Source organism: Pristiophorus japonicus, chromosome 15, assembly GCF_044704955.1.
Source record: "Pristiophorus japonicus isolate sPriJap1 chromosome 15, sPriJap1.hap1, whole genome shotgun sequence".
NCBI classification, from domain to species: domain Eukaryota; kingdom Metazoa; phylum Chordata; class Chondrichthyes; family Pristiophoridae; genus Pristiophorus; species Pristiophorus japonicus.
In genome coordinates this window covers 13,954,986-13,974,160 of record NC_091991.1, presented here as the reverse complement: position 1 = coordinate 13,974,160, position 19,175 = coordinate 13,954,986, and the positions used below count along the sequence as shown (strand labels likewise).

The window sequence follows — 19,175 nt, the reverse complement described above, 5'->3', positions numbered from 1 at the left end:
GCTTACTTTATATTTATAGCCAGATACCGGATTGCTTGCAGAGTGGAGCCACAGCTTTAGTTTCCAGCCCAGTAAACATTGGAGGGTTAAACAGGGCACATAGACACTCAGTGACAAATAAACCTGCAGCATTGCTACTTGAAAGGATTTGAGTCCAGCAGCAGCTAACCCAGTGAACGGTTTGAGGGAGACGCGAGGGGGATGCGATTGCGGTTTTTAGGATTCTAAAAGGGATTGGATAATGTCGACCACGACTTGCTGCCTCGCCGTGTCCAGAACAGCAGAACCAGAAGTCACGGCCTGTGCTCGGAGAGGAAAATTCAAAACTAATCCCCGGAAACAATATTTCAGTGAGCAAGGAGCCAATCTATGGGACAGGCTGCCTCGGGGACTCGGCACGGGACAAACAGGTTCAATTCACTGGCCTTGGAACCGGCCCAAAGAGCCACAGTACCGATCGCTGTATAAATTCTCTGCCCTCACTCTAATGTCGCTGCAAGGTGACAACTGTGGACGTGATCGGCCCCAGTTACTAAAGTAGGTCAAAGAATTCCAAAAAAGATGTTTAGATTACCAGAAAAATATTTTCTTTTACATTAACTGATAGAAGGCATCCATTATTTACACATTACGTTACAAACCTGGAGAATGAAGAGGCTGGGACTGTTTGTGCAGCAAGAGAGAAGGTTCAGGGGAGATTATTCAAGCTTCTTGAAGGAACTGATAAATTGAAACCCAATAAGATGCTTGCGGGTGTGGCAGACTCGGCAGGACATGGGCTGGGCTCAGAAGGAGCAGGCCTACCTACCTGACACAGAGTGTGGTAAAGGTGTGCAATAGACTGTCCTGGAAGCAATGGGGTATGTTCGAGGGAGAATTGGAGAAATATTTGAGGGACTGAGTTGGGTCTTGGCCGCCTTTGCAAACTGTAAATGGAATTGGAGGTGGCAGCACAATGAGCACAGCTCCTGGAGTTTGTGTCGGTGTTCAGTGTTTGCTGGGAATGATGGGCAGGTCGGAGGTACAGGCCAGTAACAGAGCTCTGAAGAGGAGAGATGCGATGGGAATGAAGCATTGTGAATAAAAAAGGGAAGGTGGCTCAACCGTGGCTATCTAGGGAAATCAGGGATAGCATTAAAGCCAAGGAAGTGGCATACAAATTGGCCAGAAATAGCAGCGAACCCGGGGACTGGGAGAAATTTAGAACTCAGCAGAGGAGGACAAAGGGTTTGATTTAGGGCAGGGAAAATGGAGTACGAGAAGAAGCTTGCAGGGAACATTAAGACGGATTGCAAAAGTTTCTATAGATATGTAAAGAGAAAAAGGTTAGTAAAGACAAACATACGTCCCCTGCAGTCAGAATCAGGGTAAGTCATAACGGGGAACAAAGAAATGGCGGACCAATTGAACAAGTACTTTGGTTCGGTATTCACTGAGGAGGACACCAACAACCTTCCGGATATAAAAGGGGTCGGAGGGTCTAGTAAGGAGGAGGAACTGAGGGAAATCTTTATTAGTCGGGAAATTGTGTTGGGGAAATTGATGGGATTGAAGGCCGATAAATCCCCAGGGCCTGATGGACTGCATCCCAGAGTACTTAAGGAGGTGGCCTTGGAAATAGTGGATGCATTGACAGTCATTTTCCAACATTCCATTGACTCTGGATCAGTTCCTATGGAGTGGAGGGTAGCCAATGTAACCCCACTTTTTAAAAAAGGAGGGAGAGAGAAAACAGGGAATTATAGACCGGTCAGCCTGACATCGGTAGTGGGTAAAATGATGGAATCAATTATTAAGGATGTCATAGCAGTGCATTTGGAAAGAGGTAATATGATAGGTCCAAGTCAGCATGGATTTGTGAAAGGGAAATCATGCTCGACAAATCTTCTGGAATTTTTTGAGGATGTTTCCAGTAGAGTGGACAAGGGAGAACCAGTTGATGTGGTATATTTGGACTTTCAGAAGGCTTTCGACAAGGTCCCACACAAGAGATTAATGTGCAAAGTTAAAGCACATGGGATTGGGGGTAGTGTGCTGACATGGATTGAGAACTGGTTGTCAGACAGGAAGCAAAGAGTAGGAGTAAATGGGGACTTTTCAGAATGGCAGGCAGTGACTAGTGGGGTACCGCAAGGTTCTGTGCTGGGGCCCCAGCTGTTTACACTGTACATTAATGATTTAGACGAGGGGATTAAATGTAGTATCTCCAAATTTGCAGATGACACTAAGTTGGGTGGCAGTGTGAGCTGCAAGGAGGATGCTATGAGGCTGCAGAGCGACTTGAATAGGTTAGGTGAGTGGGCAAATGCATGGCAGATGAAGTATAATGTGGATAAATGTGAGGTTATCCACTTTGGTGGTAAAAACAGAGAGACAGACTATTATCTGAATGGTGACAGATTAGGAAAAGGGGAGGTGCAAAGAGACCTGGGTGTCATGGTACATCAGTCATTGAAGGTTGGCATGCAGGTACAGCAGGCGGTTAAGAAAGCAAATGGCATGTTGGCCTTCATAGCGAGGGGATTTGAGTACAGGGGCAGGGAGGTGTTGCTACAATTGTACAGGGCCTTGGTGAGGCCACACCTGGAGTATTGTGTACAGTTTTGGTCTCCTAACCTGAGGAAGGACATTCTTGCTATTGAGGGAGTGCAGCGAAGGTTCACCAGACTGATTCCAGGGATGGCGGGACTGACCTATCAAGAAAGACTGGATCAACTGGGCTTGTATTCACTGGAGTTCAGAAGAATGAGAGGGGACCTCATAGAAACGTTTAAAATTCTGACGGGGTTAGACGGGTTAGATGCAAGAAGAATGTTCCCAATGTTGGGGAAGTCCAGAACCAGGGGTCACAGTCTAAGGATAAGGGGGAAGCCATTTAGGACCGAGATGAGGAGGAATTTCTTCACCCAGAGAGTGGTGAACCTGTGGAATTCTCTACCACAGAAAGTTGTTGAGGCCAATTCACTAAATATATTCAAAAAGGAGTTAGATGAAGTCCTTACTACTAGCGGAATCAAGGGGTATGGTGAGAAAGCAGGAATGGGGTACTGAAGTTGCATGTTCAGCCATGAACTCATTGAATGGCGGTGCAGGCTAGAAGGGCCGAATGGCCTACTCCTGCACCTATTTTCTATGTTTCTATTGATTGTACTAACCTTGCTTCACAAAATATACTGCAGAAAGACTATCTGATGTAGAATTCCCCATTGACGGATATAGAGTCTTCCTCAATGTTCTGTGCAAGCTGGTCATGTATAAAACATGAATGAGAGACGCACTGCTCGTAACAAGTGCACCCACATCACGGTTCAGACTGGCTACAATATCCAGAACATACCATTTTGCCTTTGAGATCTGTCGACATAGTTTGCAAGTTCCCCAAGGGACACTTCCACTGTCAGAAGGAACACCCGCCTCCCCATAAGTTAAAGATATTCAAGGTCCTTAAAAACAAATAGAATAATAACTCCCACAGAACACAGTACAACATTCTAACACCGCCTTAAGTCCTCCCACCCCGCCAATAGCGCGTGAGCTGTTCAGTTACTTCAGGGATTATGCTTGAGCATCTTAATACACTGCCCAAACCAGCTGTCGTGTGTGTGCCCGTGTGTGTCTACACATTGTCACAGAGGCAGGCCGCTGATGTCCCATGGTTTTATCTTTGGGTTGGTGGTGTGCCGACATTCATTGGTACTTTTCATTTATAGCATTATATTATTCAGCATTTTGAAACACGGAGACGTTTCTAAGATCTGGCCCCAATTTGAACTGCGGGTGGGTTTTGGGTGTTGAGTGGGAGCAGGAAACTCACTCGCTACTCTGCGGGGCCTCACTTAAACCCCACTGGCCAACTTCCCACCCAGGGGGTCTCGCCACACAAGGAAAGACCCGCGTCTTGGGTCTCTCCTGGCCCCGGCCCTTCACCTGGCAGGAAAGCCAATGTGTTTCCCGGCTCAGGCCCCAGTTAGACTCACAAGTTGGGCTGCGATGCTGCCATCGGGACGTGATGTGAACCTGTGAGGGTCCCCGCCTGGCCTGTGGTGAGATCCCAGCAGATTTCGGTGAATAACCCAGGGGTGGGGGTTTTAGTCGGCCACACAGCTGATACCTGCTGGGTGGGTAGGGTTAAAATCGCCCACTATTTCACACCATACCTCTGTGGGACGTGTCCTTCACTGGCAGCTGTGCAAACATACCCAGAGTGTAATCTCACAATTAAAAATCCCACTGTTTGAATAAAACACATCCTGTGCCAATTAGAAACAAGAATACTTCAAAAAACAAATTCTGCCGTAAATTCAGAACTTTGTTCTGTTAAACAGAGAGAGTGGACAAGGGTAACGCAATAGATGTAATTTATCTAGATTTCCAAAAGGCTTTCAGTGCCGCAGTACAGCGGGACCTGAGGGTACTTGTGCATGAAACACAAAAGGTTAGTATGCAGGTACAGCAAGTGATCAGGAAGACCAATGGAATTTTGGCCTTTATTGCAAAGGGGATGGAATATAAAAGCAGGGAAGTCTTACTACAGTTATATACGGTATTGGTGAGGCCACACCTGGAATACTGCGTGCAGTTTTGGTTTCCATAATTACGAAAGGGTATACTTGCTTTGGAGGCAGTTCAGAGAAGGTTCACTAGGTTGATTCCGGGGATGAGGGGGTTGACTTATGAGGAAAGGTTGAGTAGGTGGGCCTCTACTCATTGGAATTCAGAAGAATGAGAGGTGATCTTATCGAAATGTATAAGATTATGAGGGGGCTTGACAAGGTGGATGCAGAGAGGACGTTTCCACTGATGGGGGAGACTAGAACTAGAGGGCATGACCTTAGAATAAGGAGCCGTCCATTTAAAACTGAGATATGGAGAAATTTCTTCTCTGAGTGTAAATCTGTGGAATTCACTGCCTCAGAGAGCTGTGGAAGCTGGAACATTGAATAAATTTAAGACAGAAATAGACAGTGTCTTAAACGATAAGGGGTAATGAGGAGCGGGCGGGGAAGTGGAGCTGAGCCCATGATCAGATCAGCCATCATCTTATTGAATGATGGAGCAGGCTCGAGGGGCTGTATGGCCTACTCCTGTTCCTATTTCTTAGGTTCTTGTAAGGTACCCCGGAATAGACCGATGAACAAGGTCAGAGAATCAGAGTTGGGACAAGTAGCAGAATGGATAGCTAGCTGGCTTCAAGACAGAAAGTAGGGGTGAAAGGTAACTATTCACAGTGGCAGAAGGTGGGTAATGTTGTTCCACAAGGATCAGAGCTGGGACCACTGTTCGCAATTTATAATAACGATTTGGACTTTAGAATCAAAAACACAATTTCTAAATTTGTGGATGACCATCAAATTGGGGTGGGGGGGAGGGATGAATCAATACTGAGGAGGACTGCAACGAATTATAAGATGACATTAATAAATTTGCAGAATATAATTGGCAAATGAAATTCAACACAGATAAATCTGAGGTATTACATTTTGGTAAGAAAAATAAGGAGGTCACGCACTACTTGGAAAATAGGAATCTAAATGGGGTAGAGGAGTTAATTGATTTGGATGTACAAATACACAAATCACTAAATGTAGTGATGCAATTTAATAAGGCCATAAAAAAGCAAACCAAGCACTGGGGTTTATTTCTAGAGGGACAGAATTGATTTTTTTTTATTCGTTCATGGGACGTGGGCCGTCCCGAAGTTCCCTCGAGAAGGTGGTGGTGAGCCGCCTTCTTGAACCGCTACAGTCCGTGTGGTGAAGGTGCTCCCACAGTGCTGTTAGGGAGGGTGTTCCAAGACTTTGATTCAGTGACGATGAAGGAACGACGATGTATTTCCAAGTCAGGATGGTGTGTGACTTAGGGGGGGAACTTGGAGGTGATGGTGTTCCTATGCGCCTGCTGCCCTTGTCCTTCTAGGTGGTAGAGGTCGCGAGTTTGGGAGGTGCTGCCGAAGAAGCCTTGGCGAGTTGCTGCAGTGCATCTTGTAGATGGTACACACTGCAGCCACAGTGGTGGAGGGAGTGAATGTTTAAGGGTGTTGGATGGGGTGCCAATCAAGCAAGCTGCTTTGTCCTGGATGATGTCGAGCTTCTAGTGTGTTGTTGAAGCTGCATTCATCCAGGCAATTGATGAGTGTTCCATCACACTCGTGGCTTGTGCCTTGTAGATGGTGGAAAAGCTTTGGGGAGTCAGGAGGTGAGACACTCGCCGCAGAATACCCAGCCTCTGACGTAGCCACAGTATTTATGTGGCTGGTCCAGTTAAGTTTCTGGTCAATAGTGACCCCCCAGGATGTTGATGGTGGGGGGGATTTGGCAATGGTAATGCCAAGGGGAAGTGGTCAGACTCTCGCTTGTTGGAGATAGTCATTGCCTGGCACTTGTGTGGCATGAATGTTACTTGTCATTTATAAGCCCAAGCCTGAATGTCATCCAGGTCTTGCTGCATGCGGGCATGGACTGCTTCATTAAATGAGGAGTTGCGAATGGAACTGAACACTGTGCACTCATCAGCGAACATCCCCACTTCTTACCCTATGATGGAGGGAAGGTCATTGATGAAGCAGCTGAGGATTGTTGGGCCTAGGACATTGCCCTGAGGAACTCCTGCAGCAATGTCCTGGGGCTGAGATGATTGACCTCCAACAATTACAACTATCTTTCTTCGTGTTAGGTATGACTCCAGCCAGTGGGGAGTTCGCCCCGACTCCCATTAAAAAGTAGAGAAGTTATGCTAACCTGTATCGAATCTTGGTGAGAACGCACTTGGAGTACTGTGTACAGTTCTGGTCCCCATTATTATAAGGAAGATATAGAGGCACTGGAGAGGATGCAAAAAAGATTGACAAAGATGATCTCAGAAATGCGAGGGGATACCTATCAGGAAAGGATGAACAGGCTGGGTCTCTTTCCTCTTGGAAAGAGAAGGCTGAGGGGTGACCTAATAGAGGTCTTTAAACTTATGAAAGATTTTGACAGAGTGAATAGAGAGAATGTTTCCACTTGTGGAGAAGAGCACAACTAGAGGCCATCAATATAAGATAGTCACCAAGAAATCCAATAGGGAATTCAGAAGAAACTTCTTTACCCAGAGAGCAGTGAGAATGTGGAACTCGCTACTACAGGGAGTGGTTGCAGTGAATAGTACAGATGAGGGAAAAGGGAATAGAGGGTTATGCTAATAGATTTAGACGATGAAAAACGGGCAGAGGCCCAAATGGAGCACAAACGCCGGCATGGACTGGTTGGGCCAAAAGGCCTGTTTCTGTGTCGTATAACCTATGTAATCCTGTGTAAAAACATTACATGATTGCAAATCTCTCTCAAGATATTTAAGAATTAGAAACAGGCACGGTTACAATGCACCTTCGCAACATGCAGTGGTTCCTGGCTTGTTCACTTCCTTCTGGTCACAGCTGAAGCTTGTGAAAGTGATCAGAGCAATCGCAGCCAATCGACTGTTAGATTTCCCAACATTTATTTCCCATCCTCCTCAATTCCAATCCATGTCTCTTTTCAGGAGGAAATGGCCTTTCTGAGGTTCGTGTTGCTGATCGGGGCTCTGGAATCTCTTTCCCGTCGGGCAGTTCCAGCAGTGATTGGTTACAGCTCCAGTCTCAACGACCAATCCGCATTCTCCGCCGTCAGGACCAGCAGCATGCTGGGAGGTCTCCAGAAAGCAGTTACATTTGACAAGCTCTTGGTCAATATTGGGAACGACTTCCGCCCGGACACAGGCAGGCTGGTATGCAGAATTCCTGGGGCTTATTATTTCGCCTTCACAGTTGGAAAGTATCCCAAAAAGATGCTGTCAGTCATGCTGATGAAAAATGGGCATGAAGTGCAGGCGACTGCATTCGATGAGGATCGGCACAAGAATCGCAAAGTGCAGAGCCAGAGCCTGATGTTGAAGTTAGGCATAGGCGACAGTGTCTGGCTGCTCCTCCATGGCAGCTCAAAGTATGCTTTGTACAGTAACGCAGGGCCATACACAACCTTCACTGGCTACCTAGTCTACGCAGAGCTGTCCCCCTATTGGCTGGCCAACAGCCTGCCTTCTATCCCCACTACCTCCAACTGTTCCCACTCCACTGCTAAACCCAAAGCAAACAGATGCTCTGTGAGCCGACAAACAGCGCCTCAGCCAGCGGACACTCTTCGTTCAGCATTCTCAGTCGCCAGGACGAGGTCACTGCTGGGGGAGAGTACGGAGACCCTGCAGCACCAAGCGGTGACCTTCGACGTGGAATACATCAATATCGGCAAACACTTTAACAAGCTGAGTGGCTTCTTCACGTGCCAGATCCCAGGCGCCTACTACTTCGCCTTCAACGTTGGGAAGCATCCCTTTAAGGCCATTTCGGTCAAGCTGATGAAAAACCTGAGTGAGGTGCAGGCCATGATTTTCGATGAAGACGACTCTGGGCGCCGGGAGATGCAAAGTCAGAGTGTAATGCTGTGGCTGGGAACTGGGGACAGAGTGTGGCTGTACAGTCAGCAGCACCAGCGCTTTGCTTTGTACAGCAACCACGGCAAGTACGTCACCTTCACCGGGTTCCTTGTCTACCCAGACACAAACATCCTAAAGAGTCGTGGGTCCACACGGCCGTGCTAGACCCTCGCCTGCACCGTAATAATTACCATCAAACTCAGCTTTCATTCCAAACATCTGCAGTGAAAGTGGACGACACCATTGCTCAGCACAGCGCAAATCCTGTTGGATTTTAATTGCTGCAAGCTACCTTTGTTCGCAGTTTTGTACCACCTGTTTTAGTAATTAGTTCTCAGAGTTATCTCATGTTATTGTTGGAACAATGTAGCGTTGCTGGGATAGAGTACAGAAAAAATCTGTGATTACGCTCTCTTATAAAATAACTTGAGCAGTATTAAACACTGCTAAAGGTTTGACCTGGAGACTCACTGGTCAGGCCTACATACAGCTTTTCAACATCTTGCATTTATATAGCACCTTTAATTTAGGAAAATGGCCCAGGGCACTTCACAGGAGCAATTGTCCAACAAAAATAAACACCGAGCCACAGAAAGAGACATTAGGACAGGTGACCAAAAGCTTGGCCAAAGAGGTAGGTTTTAAGCAGCGTCTTAAAGGAGGGGAAAGGTGCGGAGAGGTTTAGGGAGGGAATTCCAGAGCTTAGGGCCCAGGCAGCTGAAGGCATGGCCGCCAATGGTGGAGTGATTAAATGGTGGATGGACAAGCGTCGTACTCAGCAGTACAGAGAGCAGTTTACTCAGATGTCCCTTTAAAGCTGCTAGTTCTGGTTGGCTGAGATAATTTAAAGGTTAATTGCTACGCAGACTAGACAGCAGAACCCCTGGTTTGTGGAAAGGTCAGTTAAGGAGTTGGGGACTCAGTGACTCTGGCTCCAGATGCTAGTGGTACTGAAAGGGAAGGCTATGTTTCAGCTTACCTTGTCTGTATGTGAAGAGAGATTCGTCACGGCTTTCTTCTGTGACATATCCCAGAGAATGACGGACTTGTCCGCAGACGCACTGGCCAGAACAGTCCTAGTGTGCAACAGACAACATTCAGTTAGCAGCATTGAGGGCTTCAAATGCTGACGCCTCTCTGTCCTTCAGCAATTCAGCAAAAGGCAACCATGCATTCGATTATTCTTCATTTCTGCTCAACCTCATGTTTAGTCCATCAACAAAGGACTCTTGGGAAATAACAACCAGAAACCACTTGCTTCCAGACTTACAATCACCAGAGGGTCAGCGCTGTGAACACGAGGCGTGCATGGGCCAATCATACACTTCCTCGCTAGTTACTAGAACTAACCTGCCCATTTCCTCTCTCCTAGCTAGTTACGAGCAGTACACAGCCCACTTCCTCTCTAGTTACTAGCAGTAAACCAGGCAAGAGTAGGAAAATAAACCAACAGCACCATCTGGTGGCAGCTGGTTAGACTGCAGCTTCTCTAATTCCCCTGATCGGCCCACACTAGTGGAGGAGTGAGTAGCAACACAGGGAATCACACTAATATTCTACACAAATGCTTGAACAAAAATAAAAGTTATGAAGTTATGCAACGGTATCTCATTATAATCGCAGCTTAAAAAAAAAAATCATAACAATCACCGACGGCTTGTGGTGAGACTGAGCGAGTGCTGCCTGTGACAGGGGGCAATGCTGGGGGTGGGGCGAGGGGCATTACTGGGTGGGGGACAGTGCAGGAGACGGGGGGGAATGGACAGGGGGCCAGTGCACTGGGGGGACGATGACAGGGGGCTAGTGTGCAGGGTGGGGGTGAAAACAGGGGGCCAGTGAGGCGGGGGGCAGTGCGGCGGGACACACACACACAGGGGGCGCGGTGCAGGGGACGGGGGGAGAACAGGGTGCCAGTGAGGCCATGGGTGGGGGGGGGGAAGAGACAAGGGGCCAGTGCGGGGGGGGGCATTACGGAGGGGACAGGACAGTGGGCCAGCGCAGGGTGGGAGGGGCAGGTGGACGGATGGGGGAGCCAGTGCCTGGGGAGGGGCCGTTGCTCACATTTATTCTGCTTCTCTACATCACAATTTGAACATCCTTAAAAAGCATGCGGTAGAGTGGCAGCGAGTCTTACCTGATATGCTTGTTCCAGGAAAGGTCGAGAACTGCATCAGTATGTCCCTCCTGCTCTCCTTCCTCTGCACTCTGAAATAATCAGTTAGCATTGATGAGAATTCTCAGTGTTACTTCTAATCGACTGATTCGCTGCAAAGACTGTGGAGACAGCAGTGTCCCGAGCGTTCCAGACTATCCAATTGTCCGAGCGAACAGTTAAACTGCCTACACATACCATCAGGAAACAACAGGCTCTGCCCCTGCTGAAACAGCCCATGTTGGAGAACAGCATGGTGGTCGCAATGGGGAGGTATCAGGATCACCCGTGTAAACATTAAAGGACCTTCGTCTGGGCTGGGGGAAAGACAGAGTGGGAAAGGGCAGGGAGGTGGTCTGTGCTGCCAGCCTCCCCCTCACTATCGCTTATATACGGTGTTGTGGCGAGGTCACAACTGCTTGTGGACTCGCATAATCGCGTAATGTTTTTACACAGTATTACATCGGATATACGGCACAGAAACAGGCCATTTGGTCCAACCAGTCTATGCCGGCGTTTATGCTCCACTCGAGCCTCCTTCAGTCTTTCCTCACCTAAATCTATCAGCATAACCCTCTATTCCCTTCTCCCTCATATGCTTGTCTAGCCTCCCCTTAAATGCATCGATACTATTCGATTCAACCACTCCCTGTGGTAGCGAGTTCCACATTCTCACCACTCTCTGGGTAAAGAAGTTTCTCCTGAATTCCCTATTGGATTTCTAGGTGACTATCTTATATTGATGGCCTCTAGTTATGCTCTTCCCCACAAGTGGAAACACTTGCTGCAGGACAGGCTCTGTATTGGCCAGTCAGTCAGAGAAGGTTCACTAGGTTGATTCCGGAGATGAGGGGGTTGACTTATGAGGATACGTTGAGCCTATACACAATGGAGTTCAGAAGAATGAGAGGTGATCTTATCGAAGCATATAAGATAACGAAGGTGGATGCAGAGAAGATATTTCCACTCGTAGGGGAAACTAAAACTAGGGGACATAGTCTCAGAATAAGGGGCTGCCCATTTAAAACTGACTTGAGGAGGAATTTCTTCTCCCAGAGGGTTGTAAATCTATGGAATTCTCTGCCCCAGAGAGCTGTGGAAGCTGGGTTATTGAATATATTTAAGACGGAGATAGACAGATTTTTGAGCGATAAGGGAATAAAGGGTTATGGGGAACAGGCAGGGACGTGGAGCTGAGTCCATGATCAGATCAGCCATGGTCTTATTGAATGGGGGAGCAGGCTCGAGGGGCCAGGTGGCTGACTCCTGCTCCGATTTCTTATGTTCTTATGTTAACAAGCAGCAACACGGAGCAAATACTCTCACAGGAACTCTCGGCCACTCAATACCTTTTTCCCTTTCTTCTTTTTCTTTGCCTTTTTGTTTCCCAGACTGAAGACTGGCTCGAGACAATCGACCAGGTCCAGGTTCCACACGTCGATCACGGGTGTCATGTTCCCCACGGCAGCGTAATTCCCTAGAGAGAGAGAATATGGTCAGGGGCGGGCGCAACAGGACTCTCAGCTACTCCGCAACAGGCTTTAAACACGTGGCAACACAAACAAGTCCAAAGAAGTTTTTAAAGTTATGATAAAGTGGCAAAATGTACGAAAGTTTGAGTTCCGCAAAGGAATAAAAGGATCAAGAAAGAAGAAAAAGAGAAGGGGAAACATAGAGGGAACAGTGTGGACGGAGTCAGTGGCATTGAGCCCGTGTCAGGAAATACTGATACAAATTAAGGCTGAAAAATTGGGGCTGTGCTCATTTGAATAAAGGAGATAATGGTGAATGAATAAGGTGTGTAAAATGATGAAGGGATGGGACTGAGTAGATAGAAACAGACTGTTTCCATGGTTAATGGGTCTAGAACCAGGGGACGTGGAGACAAGATTAAGTGCAAGAGATGTGGGACAGAGAGCAGGAGAGACCTTTTACACAGCGGGTTGCGAGGCTGTGGCATTCACTCCCAGCGTCAGTGATTAAAGCAAAGACCAGGTCACAATGAAGAATTAGAGAGGGTGTTGCAGGAAAGGGGATCCAGGGCGGGTACATGGGATGATGACGCTGCGGCTGTGGGGGGGGGGGGTATGCCCCAACACGGACTGCATGGGCCGACTGGCCTGTTTCCCTGCTGTAATTTCTGTGCAAGAGGCAAATAAAAGCAGGAGAATACCAACAATGCTGGACTGGAGAGCTGGACTTGCAATGGTGCGCGCAGAATTAGTGTCGGCTTCTGTAACCGTTTCCATGGGCACAAGCTCGGGTCTTGTGATCTGGGTTACATGGAATCCCCGAATAGCAGGCCAAAGTCTAACCTCCAGCAGGTGTATGTGACAACAGAATGGAAAGCTGGGACAGAATGGCTGGGATTAATATCCACCAACGCTCCCCGGCCACACATCGATTGCGAGGTCCCGGCAGCTGGAAAACACCGCGCAAGTGGGGCACAGCAGACTTAAAGGGATCACACATAGGACAGATTTAAAGGGACCACTCACGGGACAGAATTAGAGGGAACATTGCTATCCACCACCAAAAAGATGGGAATTACAGCCACACGCAGAATGCCGAGGTCACTGAGCTCACACACAGCCTGCCCACAGATACAGACCCCTCCCACCCCCCACATCACAGGGGCAGACCCCCTCCCCCCATCACAGGGACAGACAGACCCCCGCCCCCACATCACAGGTACAGAGCTCCCCCCTCCCCAACATCACAGGTACAGACCCCCACCTCACGTCACAGATACAGACCCCTCCCACATCACAGGGACAGACCCCCTCCCCCCCCCCCCCATCACAGGGGCAGACAGACCCCCCCCTCCCGAACATCACAGGTACAGACCCCCCCCCCACGTCACAGGTACAGACCCCCCCCCTCCCCAACATCACAGGTACAGACCCCCCCAACCCCCTCATCATAGGGACAGACAGAACCACCACCCCCCCCCCCCCCACACCACAGGTACAGACCACCCCCCACCCCTAGGTCAGACACAGACCCTCTCACACGCACCCCCACCCCCCCCCCCCCACATCACAGGGTCAGACACAGGCACAGCACAGGGTTCGTTATGACGCACCAGTCCTCCTGAAAGTAATGAGCCTGATGGCAATATCGCTGCAATATCCCATCTCCGAGTATCAATGTGGGAAACCCTGTGAATCTGGTCGTGGACACTTCAGAACTGCTTCAAAGGGACACATCGGATCCAGGCCATTCAGGAGAGAAGTTGTGAAACACTTTTTCACATAATGGTAGAAATGTGTAACTCTCGCCCACAAAAAAAAACTGTAGATGCTGGCTCAATTAATCATTTTAAATCTGAGAGCGATAGATTTTTGCTAGACGGGGTTATTAAGGGATATGGAGCCAAGTCGGGTGGATGGGGTTAAAACGCAGGTCAGTCATAAACTCACTGAATGGCAGCATAGGCTCGAGGGGCTGAACGGGCTCCTTCTGTTCCTCTGTAACTGCACCGTAGCAAACTGGCCAAGTGACTATCGGGTGTTTCGGGGTGTGGGGGGGAAAATGACCAAATGTCCTGAAGATTAGTAAAAGCAAGGCGCTGGGAATGGGTGCCAAGAGCAGTGTGACTGAACGAGCAGCCAACGGCGGAAGGGAGAGCAATGTGGGGACACCAGGCACTCGGGAGGGTGCAGCTTGAATAGATGGTGAAGTTGCTGCACTTTCCATAATCTCCGTCACAATTAAACGCAGCACGTTAACCAGAGCTCCGCTCCCCTCACCACCCTGGGTTCTGCCAACACCACTGCAGCCAGGCTCCGGGAGCTGGGTACGGCTCGGGGAGGGGGAGGGGCTCGGGCTCCAGGAGACTAATCTCCAATTTCCCTTCACTCTCCACGTGGGCCACGGCCTCCTGCCTGGGATTGAGCGGCACCGACTCACCGGAACGTTCCAGTACAGTTCGTACAAAGCATGCGGATGACCACGTGTGGCCCACCTACCTGTTGGTGTTTCTGGGTCAGGATGGAAGTTGAGCCACTCGATGCACAGGGGGTAGGCCGGAAGCAGCAAGTCGTGATGAACGTATTGGGACTGCTCCTCCTGGTTGTGAACTGGAAGAAACAACGCATTGTGGGTCAAACAGTGATAACCGGCATCGAGGAACGTTCATCAGCAAAAGGGTTCTACACCCCCGCCACCACTCTACAGCACAGGCTACCCCCGCATCACTCTCCCCCCCCCCCCCCCACACGACATCACATCGCCCGTACTCTACAGCACAGGCTCCCACCCACTCCCCTCCCCCCACCACTACACTTCCCCGCTCCCCCTCCCCGTGCTTTCCTTCCTCCCCACTGTCCCCCTTCCTTCTCCCCACCCCCCTCCCCTCCCCACGTTCCTTCCCCCCCCTCCCCGACACCGCCCGTACTCTATAGCACAGGTTCACCCCGCGCTCCCCCCACCCCACAACACCGCAACCTACATCACAAGCCCCCCCCCCCCCCCAAACACCGCAATCTACATCACAAGCCCCCCCCAACCACCCCCCCCCCCCCACCCCGACACTGCATCTCCCGCAATCTACATTCACAGGTCACCACAGTAAATCAGAGCTCTGCACTCCCCACTCCATTCCATCCACCCCCCCCACACTCCCCGTCCCCGCACCCCTCTCCCCTCCTGCACAAATCCCGATCATTAAACAATACCTTGGGACCAGGAATGATGTGATGCAGCGCCACACGGCGGGAACGAGCAGAGCTTTGCACAGACGCAGTCGAATACATGTAATGATTGAGAAGAGGAGTGGCTGGGACAGCGTTCTCCACTCTGTGTATGCCCACCTGCTTAAAACGCACATGTGAGACGGTCTCAGGCCAGCGGTAATTACATCACCTCTCCCAGACCATCTCACCTTGTCCGATACTGGCCCACACCAGTAGCTGCACCAGAGATACAACTGGAAAATTTCTCCGTATAATCGGATATTTAAAGGGCTTTACTAGCAATCTCACCGTATATCTCTAGGCTGCAGCAATCCTTGTCTGCTTTCCCCACCATGATCAGATTATCACTGGGTTTGATTCTGAAATCTTCATCTTCATACTGGTCCTACAACATAAATTGGGAGTTTAAGTTTCGAGTTACGCCAGCACGGAGCTCGAGATCAGCAGGCATTCAATCTACACGTTAAACACTACACGTGTCTGATTACAGCTCATTCCCTTATTAATTAACTCATTGATTTGCTTATTAATACTAACTTTATATAAACACACACAATCAGAATTAGCTAGCAAAGCAAATAAACCAATCATAACCAGCTTGCAGCAAGGGTAGATGGGAAAGTAAGCAATCTTGACCAACGGTAACAAAGTGACGCAGACAATCGAGCATCGGAACTGACGGACACGGAGATGCAGACCTTGGAAAGATGGGAGTTATACTAACTCGAGTGAAACAAGAGGCAGCTGGGGCTGGAATCTATGCAACCAGGGAAAAGAGACTGATAAGGTAGCATAAGGAAAGGGTCTACACAAGACTTAAAAAATGAATGTTTTGTTTAAAAATAGCTTTGTGGGTAACACGCAAGAATGAACCGGGGTAAGGTCAGGTAATACAGGAGACCCTATGAAAATAAAGGGAAGAAAGAAAGACTTGCATTTATATAGCGCCTTTGATGACCACAGGTTGTCTCAAAGCACTTTACAGCCAATGAAGTACTTTTGGGAGACGATTAAGTGTAAGTCAGTGATTGGTTCCGTGGGACTCCATAGGTTTGAATGGAAAAGGTATAGAAAGGTGATCTCAGTAAGGGTTAAAGACTGGAGCCTGACACTCGGAGGGTGAGGATAGCGGAGTGTGGGCCGTGCCGCAGGGTGTGGGACCCCCCGGGGGTGAGGATAGCTGAGTGTGGACCGCAGGGTGTGGGACCCCTGGAGGTGAGGATAACGGACTGTGGGCCGTGCCGCAGGGTGTGGGACCCCCGGGGGTGAGGATAGCGACTGTGGGCCGCAGGGTGCGGGACCCCCGGGGGTGAGGATAGCTGAGTGTGGACCGCAGGGTGTGGGACCCCCGGAGGTGAGGATAGCGACGGTGGGCCGTGCCGCAGGGTGTGGGACCCCCGGGAGTGAGGATAGCGACTATGGGCCGGAGGGTGTAGGACCCCTGGGGGTGAGGATAACGACTGTGGGCCGTGCCGCAGGGTGTGGGACCCCCGGGAGCGAGGATAGCGGAGTGTGGGCCGCAGGGTGTGGGACCCCCGGGGGTGAGGATAGCGACTGTGGGCCATGCCGCAGGGTGTGGGACCCCCGGGAGTGAGGATAGCGGAGTGTGGGCTGGAGGGTGTAGGACCCCTGGGGGTGAGGATAACGACTGTGGGCCGTGCCGCAGGGCGTGGGACCCCCGGGAGCGAGGATAGCGGAGTGTGGGCTGCAGGGTGTGGGACCCCCGGGGGTGAGGATAGCGACAGTGGCCGTGCCGGAGGGGCCAGAGAACTGCGACCACGACTGTTACCCAAGGCACAGCGGGCAGTATGATGAAGCTTTATGCTGTCACCGCTGCTTCAGACACAGTAAGGACTGTTGATCCTTGACTGTACAGAATAAAATCAAAAAATAAAGATTTAATCTCTGCTATCAATTTGGGTCAACGTCAATAAAAGACCCCAAAAAGGAGGATCTTACTCAAGACACTCCTGGAAAGAATGTCATTAAGACAAAGGATCGGGGAGGGGATGGAAGGACAGAATAATTCCGAGCAGAGTCCCAGTCCAACTCACTGTATTTTTAAGAGTGACGTACGGGTCATCCTCGTTGCTCGCGTAAACCGTCAGCCCGCCCAGACTGTCGCCGAGATTCACACCGCCTGCACACAAAGTCAGTCATTATTTAAAAAAAGGTTCGACCACACAAAGTTAATTGGTTCCAGGGCTGTGCGTTGCTCAAACACCATTCATTAAACAATGTCCAACTCCAGTACCCGGGCAAACATCGGGTCACAAGTAGACTACTTCCTATTTCACTGATCAAACGTTATTAAATCTGCAAAGCTCTCGATTATTTCCATCAGAGATGGTGGTGAAGTATTTGGTTTGGGCCGTGACTGAAGGGATCTGTGCAGACAGACCTGGTCAGATTCTCGATGCAACACGATGCTCCGAGAATCCCGCACAGTCCATGCAAAATTCGTGTCTCGCTTTAAAGGAGACAGAAAAAGGCATGCATTTCTATAGCGCCTTTCACAACCACCGGATGTCTCAAAGCACTTTACAGCTAATGAAGTACTTTATGAAGTGCAGTCACTGTTGTAACGTGGGAAATGCGGCAGCCAATTTGCGCACAACAAGCTCCCACAAATGTGATCACGACCAGATAATCTGTTTTAGTGATATTGAATAAGTTGCAAATATTGGCTTCAGGGCACAGGGTATAACTCCTCTGCTCTTATTTGAAATAGTGCCATGGGAACTTTTACGACCACCTGAGAGCACGAAAGGGGCTTTGGTTTAACATCTCATTCGAAAGACAGTGCAACACTCCCTCAATACTGCCTCTCCGACAGTGCAGCGCTCCCTCAGCACTGCCCCTCCGACAGTGCAGCGCTCCCTCAGCACTGCCCCTCCGACAGTGCAGCGCTCCCTCAGCACTGCCCCTCCGACAGTGCAGCGCTCCCTCAGCACTGCCCCTCCGACAGTGCAGCGCTCCCTCAGCACTGCCCTCCGACAGTGCAGCGCTCCCTCAGCACTGCCCCTCCGACAGTGCAGCGCTCCCTCAGCACTGCCCCTCCGACAGTGCAGCGCTCCCTCAGCACTGCCCCTTCGACAGTGCAGCGCTCCCTCAGCACTGCTTCTCCGCCAGGTGCAGCACTCCCTCAGTACTGCTTCTCCGCCAGGTGCAGCACTCCCTCAGTACTGCCCCTTCGACAGTGCGGTACTCCCTCAGTACTGCCCCTCATACATCCCCTCCCTCTGTCCCCATTCAGCCCCTCACACATCCCCTCACACATCCCCTCTCATACCCCCTCTCCCTCAGTCCTGTTCCCGATGGGCTGAATGGCCTGTTTCTCTCCTGGAACATTCGATGTCTTAAAACTGTTAAGTTTTACTTTGTGCATAAGCGATATTTTTAAGAAATGAATTTCTCTCAAATAAAGCAAATGAAAGCTTTCACATCCCTGCAGAAACTCATTGCAGCAAACACTGTAGGATTTTATAGACACGGAATGTTGTGATTGGATCGATGTAAGTGAGGAACGATACCATTGTAGGTTAGAGCAGCTGACACAGAGCAATCACCGCCCTCACCCCCCCCGCTAACCCTGACCTCCCTCCTCTCCTCACCCCCTCACCTTCCTCCTCATCATAGCCATCGAGGCCATATTCTGCCAGACTATCATCATCCTGCTCCTGCTCCTCTTCCTCTTCTCCCCGGGCTTCCAGCGTCTCGGAATCACGAGAGACGGGATTGCGTGTTCCATCCATCAGCTCGTCCTCATTCCTTTCCACCGCCTGTTCCTCCCCTCCTCCTGGGCTCTGGAAACAAACCCATGCCGTTTAGTGCGTTTACCGGCAGGCCCCGAGCTCGAACATTCTCCCGCTTGTCCC

General features: G+C 49.9%; 2 protein-coding genes across 4 annotated transcripts in view; one reads left to right on the top strand and one right to left on the bottom strand.

Annotated features, from left to right (window-relative positions):
* Nucleotides 1–19,175, bottom strand: part of pwp1 (PWP1 homolog, endonuclein) — a 53,075-nt gene that overhangs the window by 32,894 nt on the left and 1,006 nt on the right. The window contains exons 1-7 of one of the 3 annotated variants that reach the window (XR_011596725.1): nt 18,920–19,097; nt 17,352–17,437; nt 15,586–15,682; nt 14,572–14,682; nt 11,950–12,077; nt 10,583–10,653; nt 9,428–9,524 (exon numbers count right to left, since the gene is read on the bottom strand). Coding sequence is in view for 2 of the 3 variants with exons in the window: in XM_070900174.1 (XP_070756275.1) it covers nt 9,428–9,524; nt 10,583–10,653; nt 11,950–12,077; nt 14,572–14,682; nt 15,586–15,682; nt 17,352–17,437; nt 18,920–19,093 (764 nt within the window). In the remaining variant the exon portion in view is untranslated. Of the gene's footprint in view, nt 1–9,427; nt 9,525–10,582; nt 10,654–11,949; nt 12,078–14,571; nt 14,683–15,585; nt 15,683–17,351; nt 17,438–18,919; nt 19,098–19,175 lie in introns of those variants that run through there. The other 2 variants (XM_070900174.1, XM_070900173.1) reach the window with 2 other exon arrangements.
* Nucleotides 7,630–8,613, top strand: LOC139281330 (complement C1q tumor necrosis factor-related protein 4-like). Its single transcript, XM_070901492.1, has one exon. The coding sequence runs from the start codon at nt 7,657–7,659 to the stop codon at nt 8,611–8,613; it is 957 nt and encodes a 318-aa protein (XP_070757593.1). The 5' UTR covers nt 7,630–7,656.

Bases quoted from the DNA above. Each gene is read 5' to 3' on its own strand.
- LOC139281330 (XM_070901492.1), top strand. From the start codon at position 7,657: ATGCTGGGAGGTCTCCAGAAAGCAGTTACATTTGACAAGCTCTTGGTC.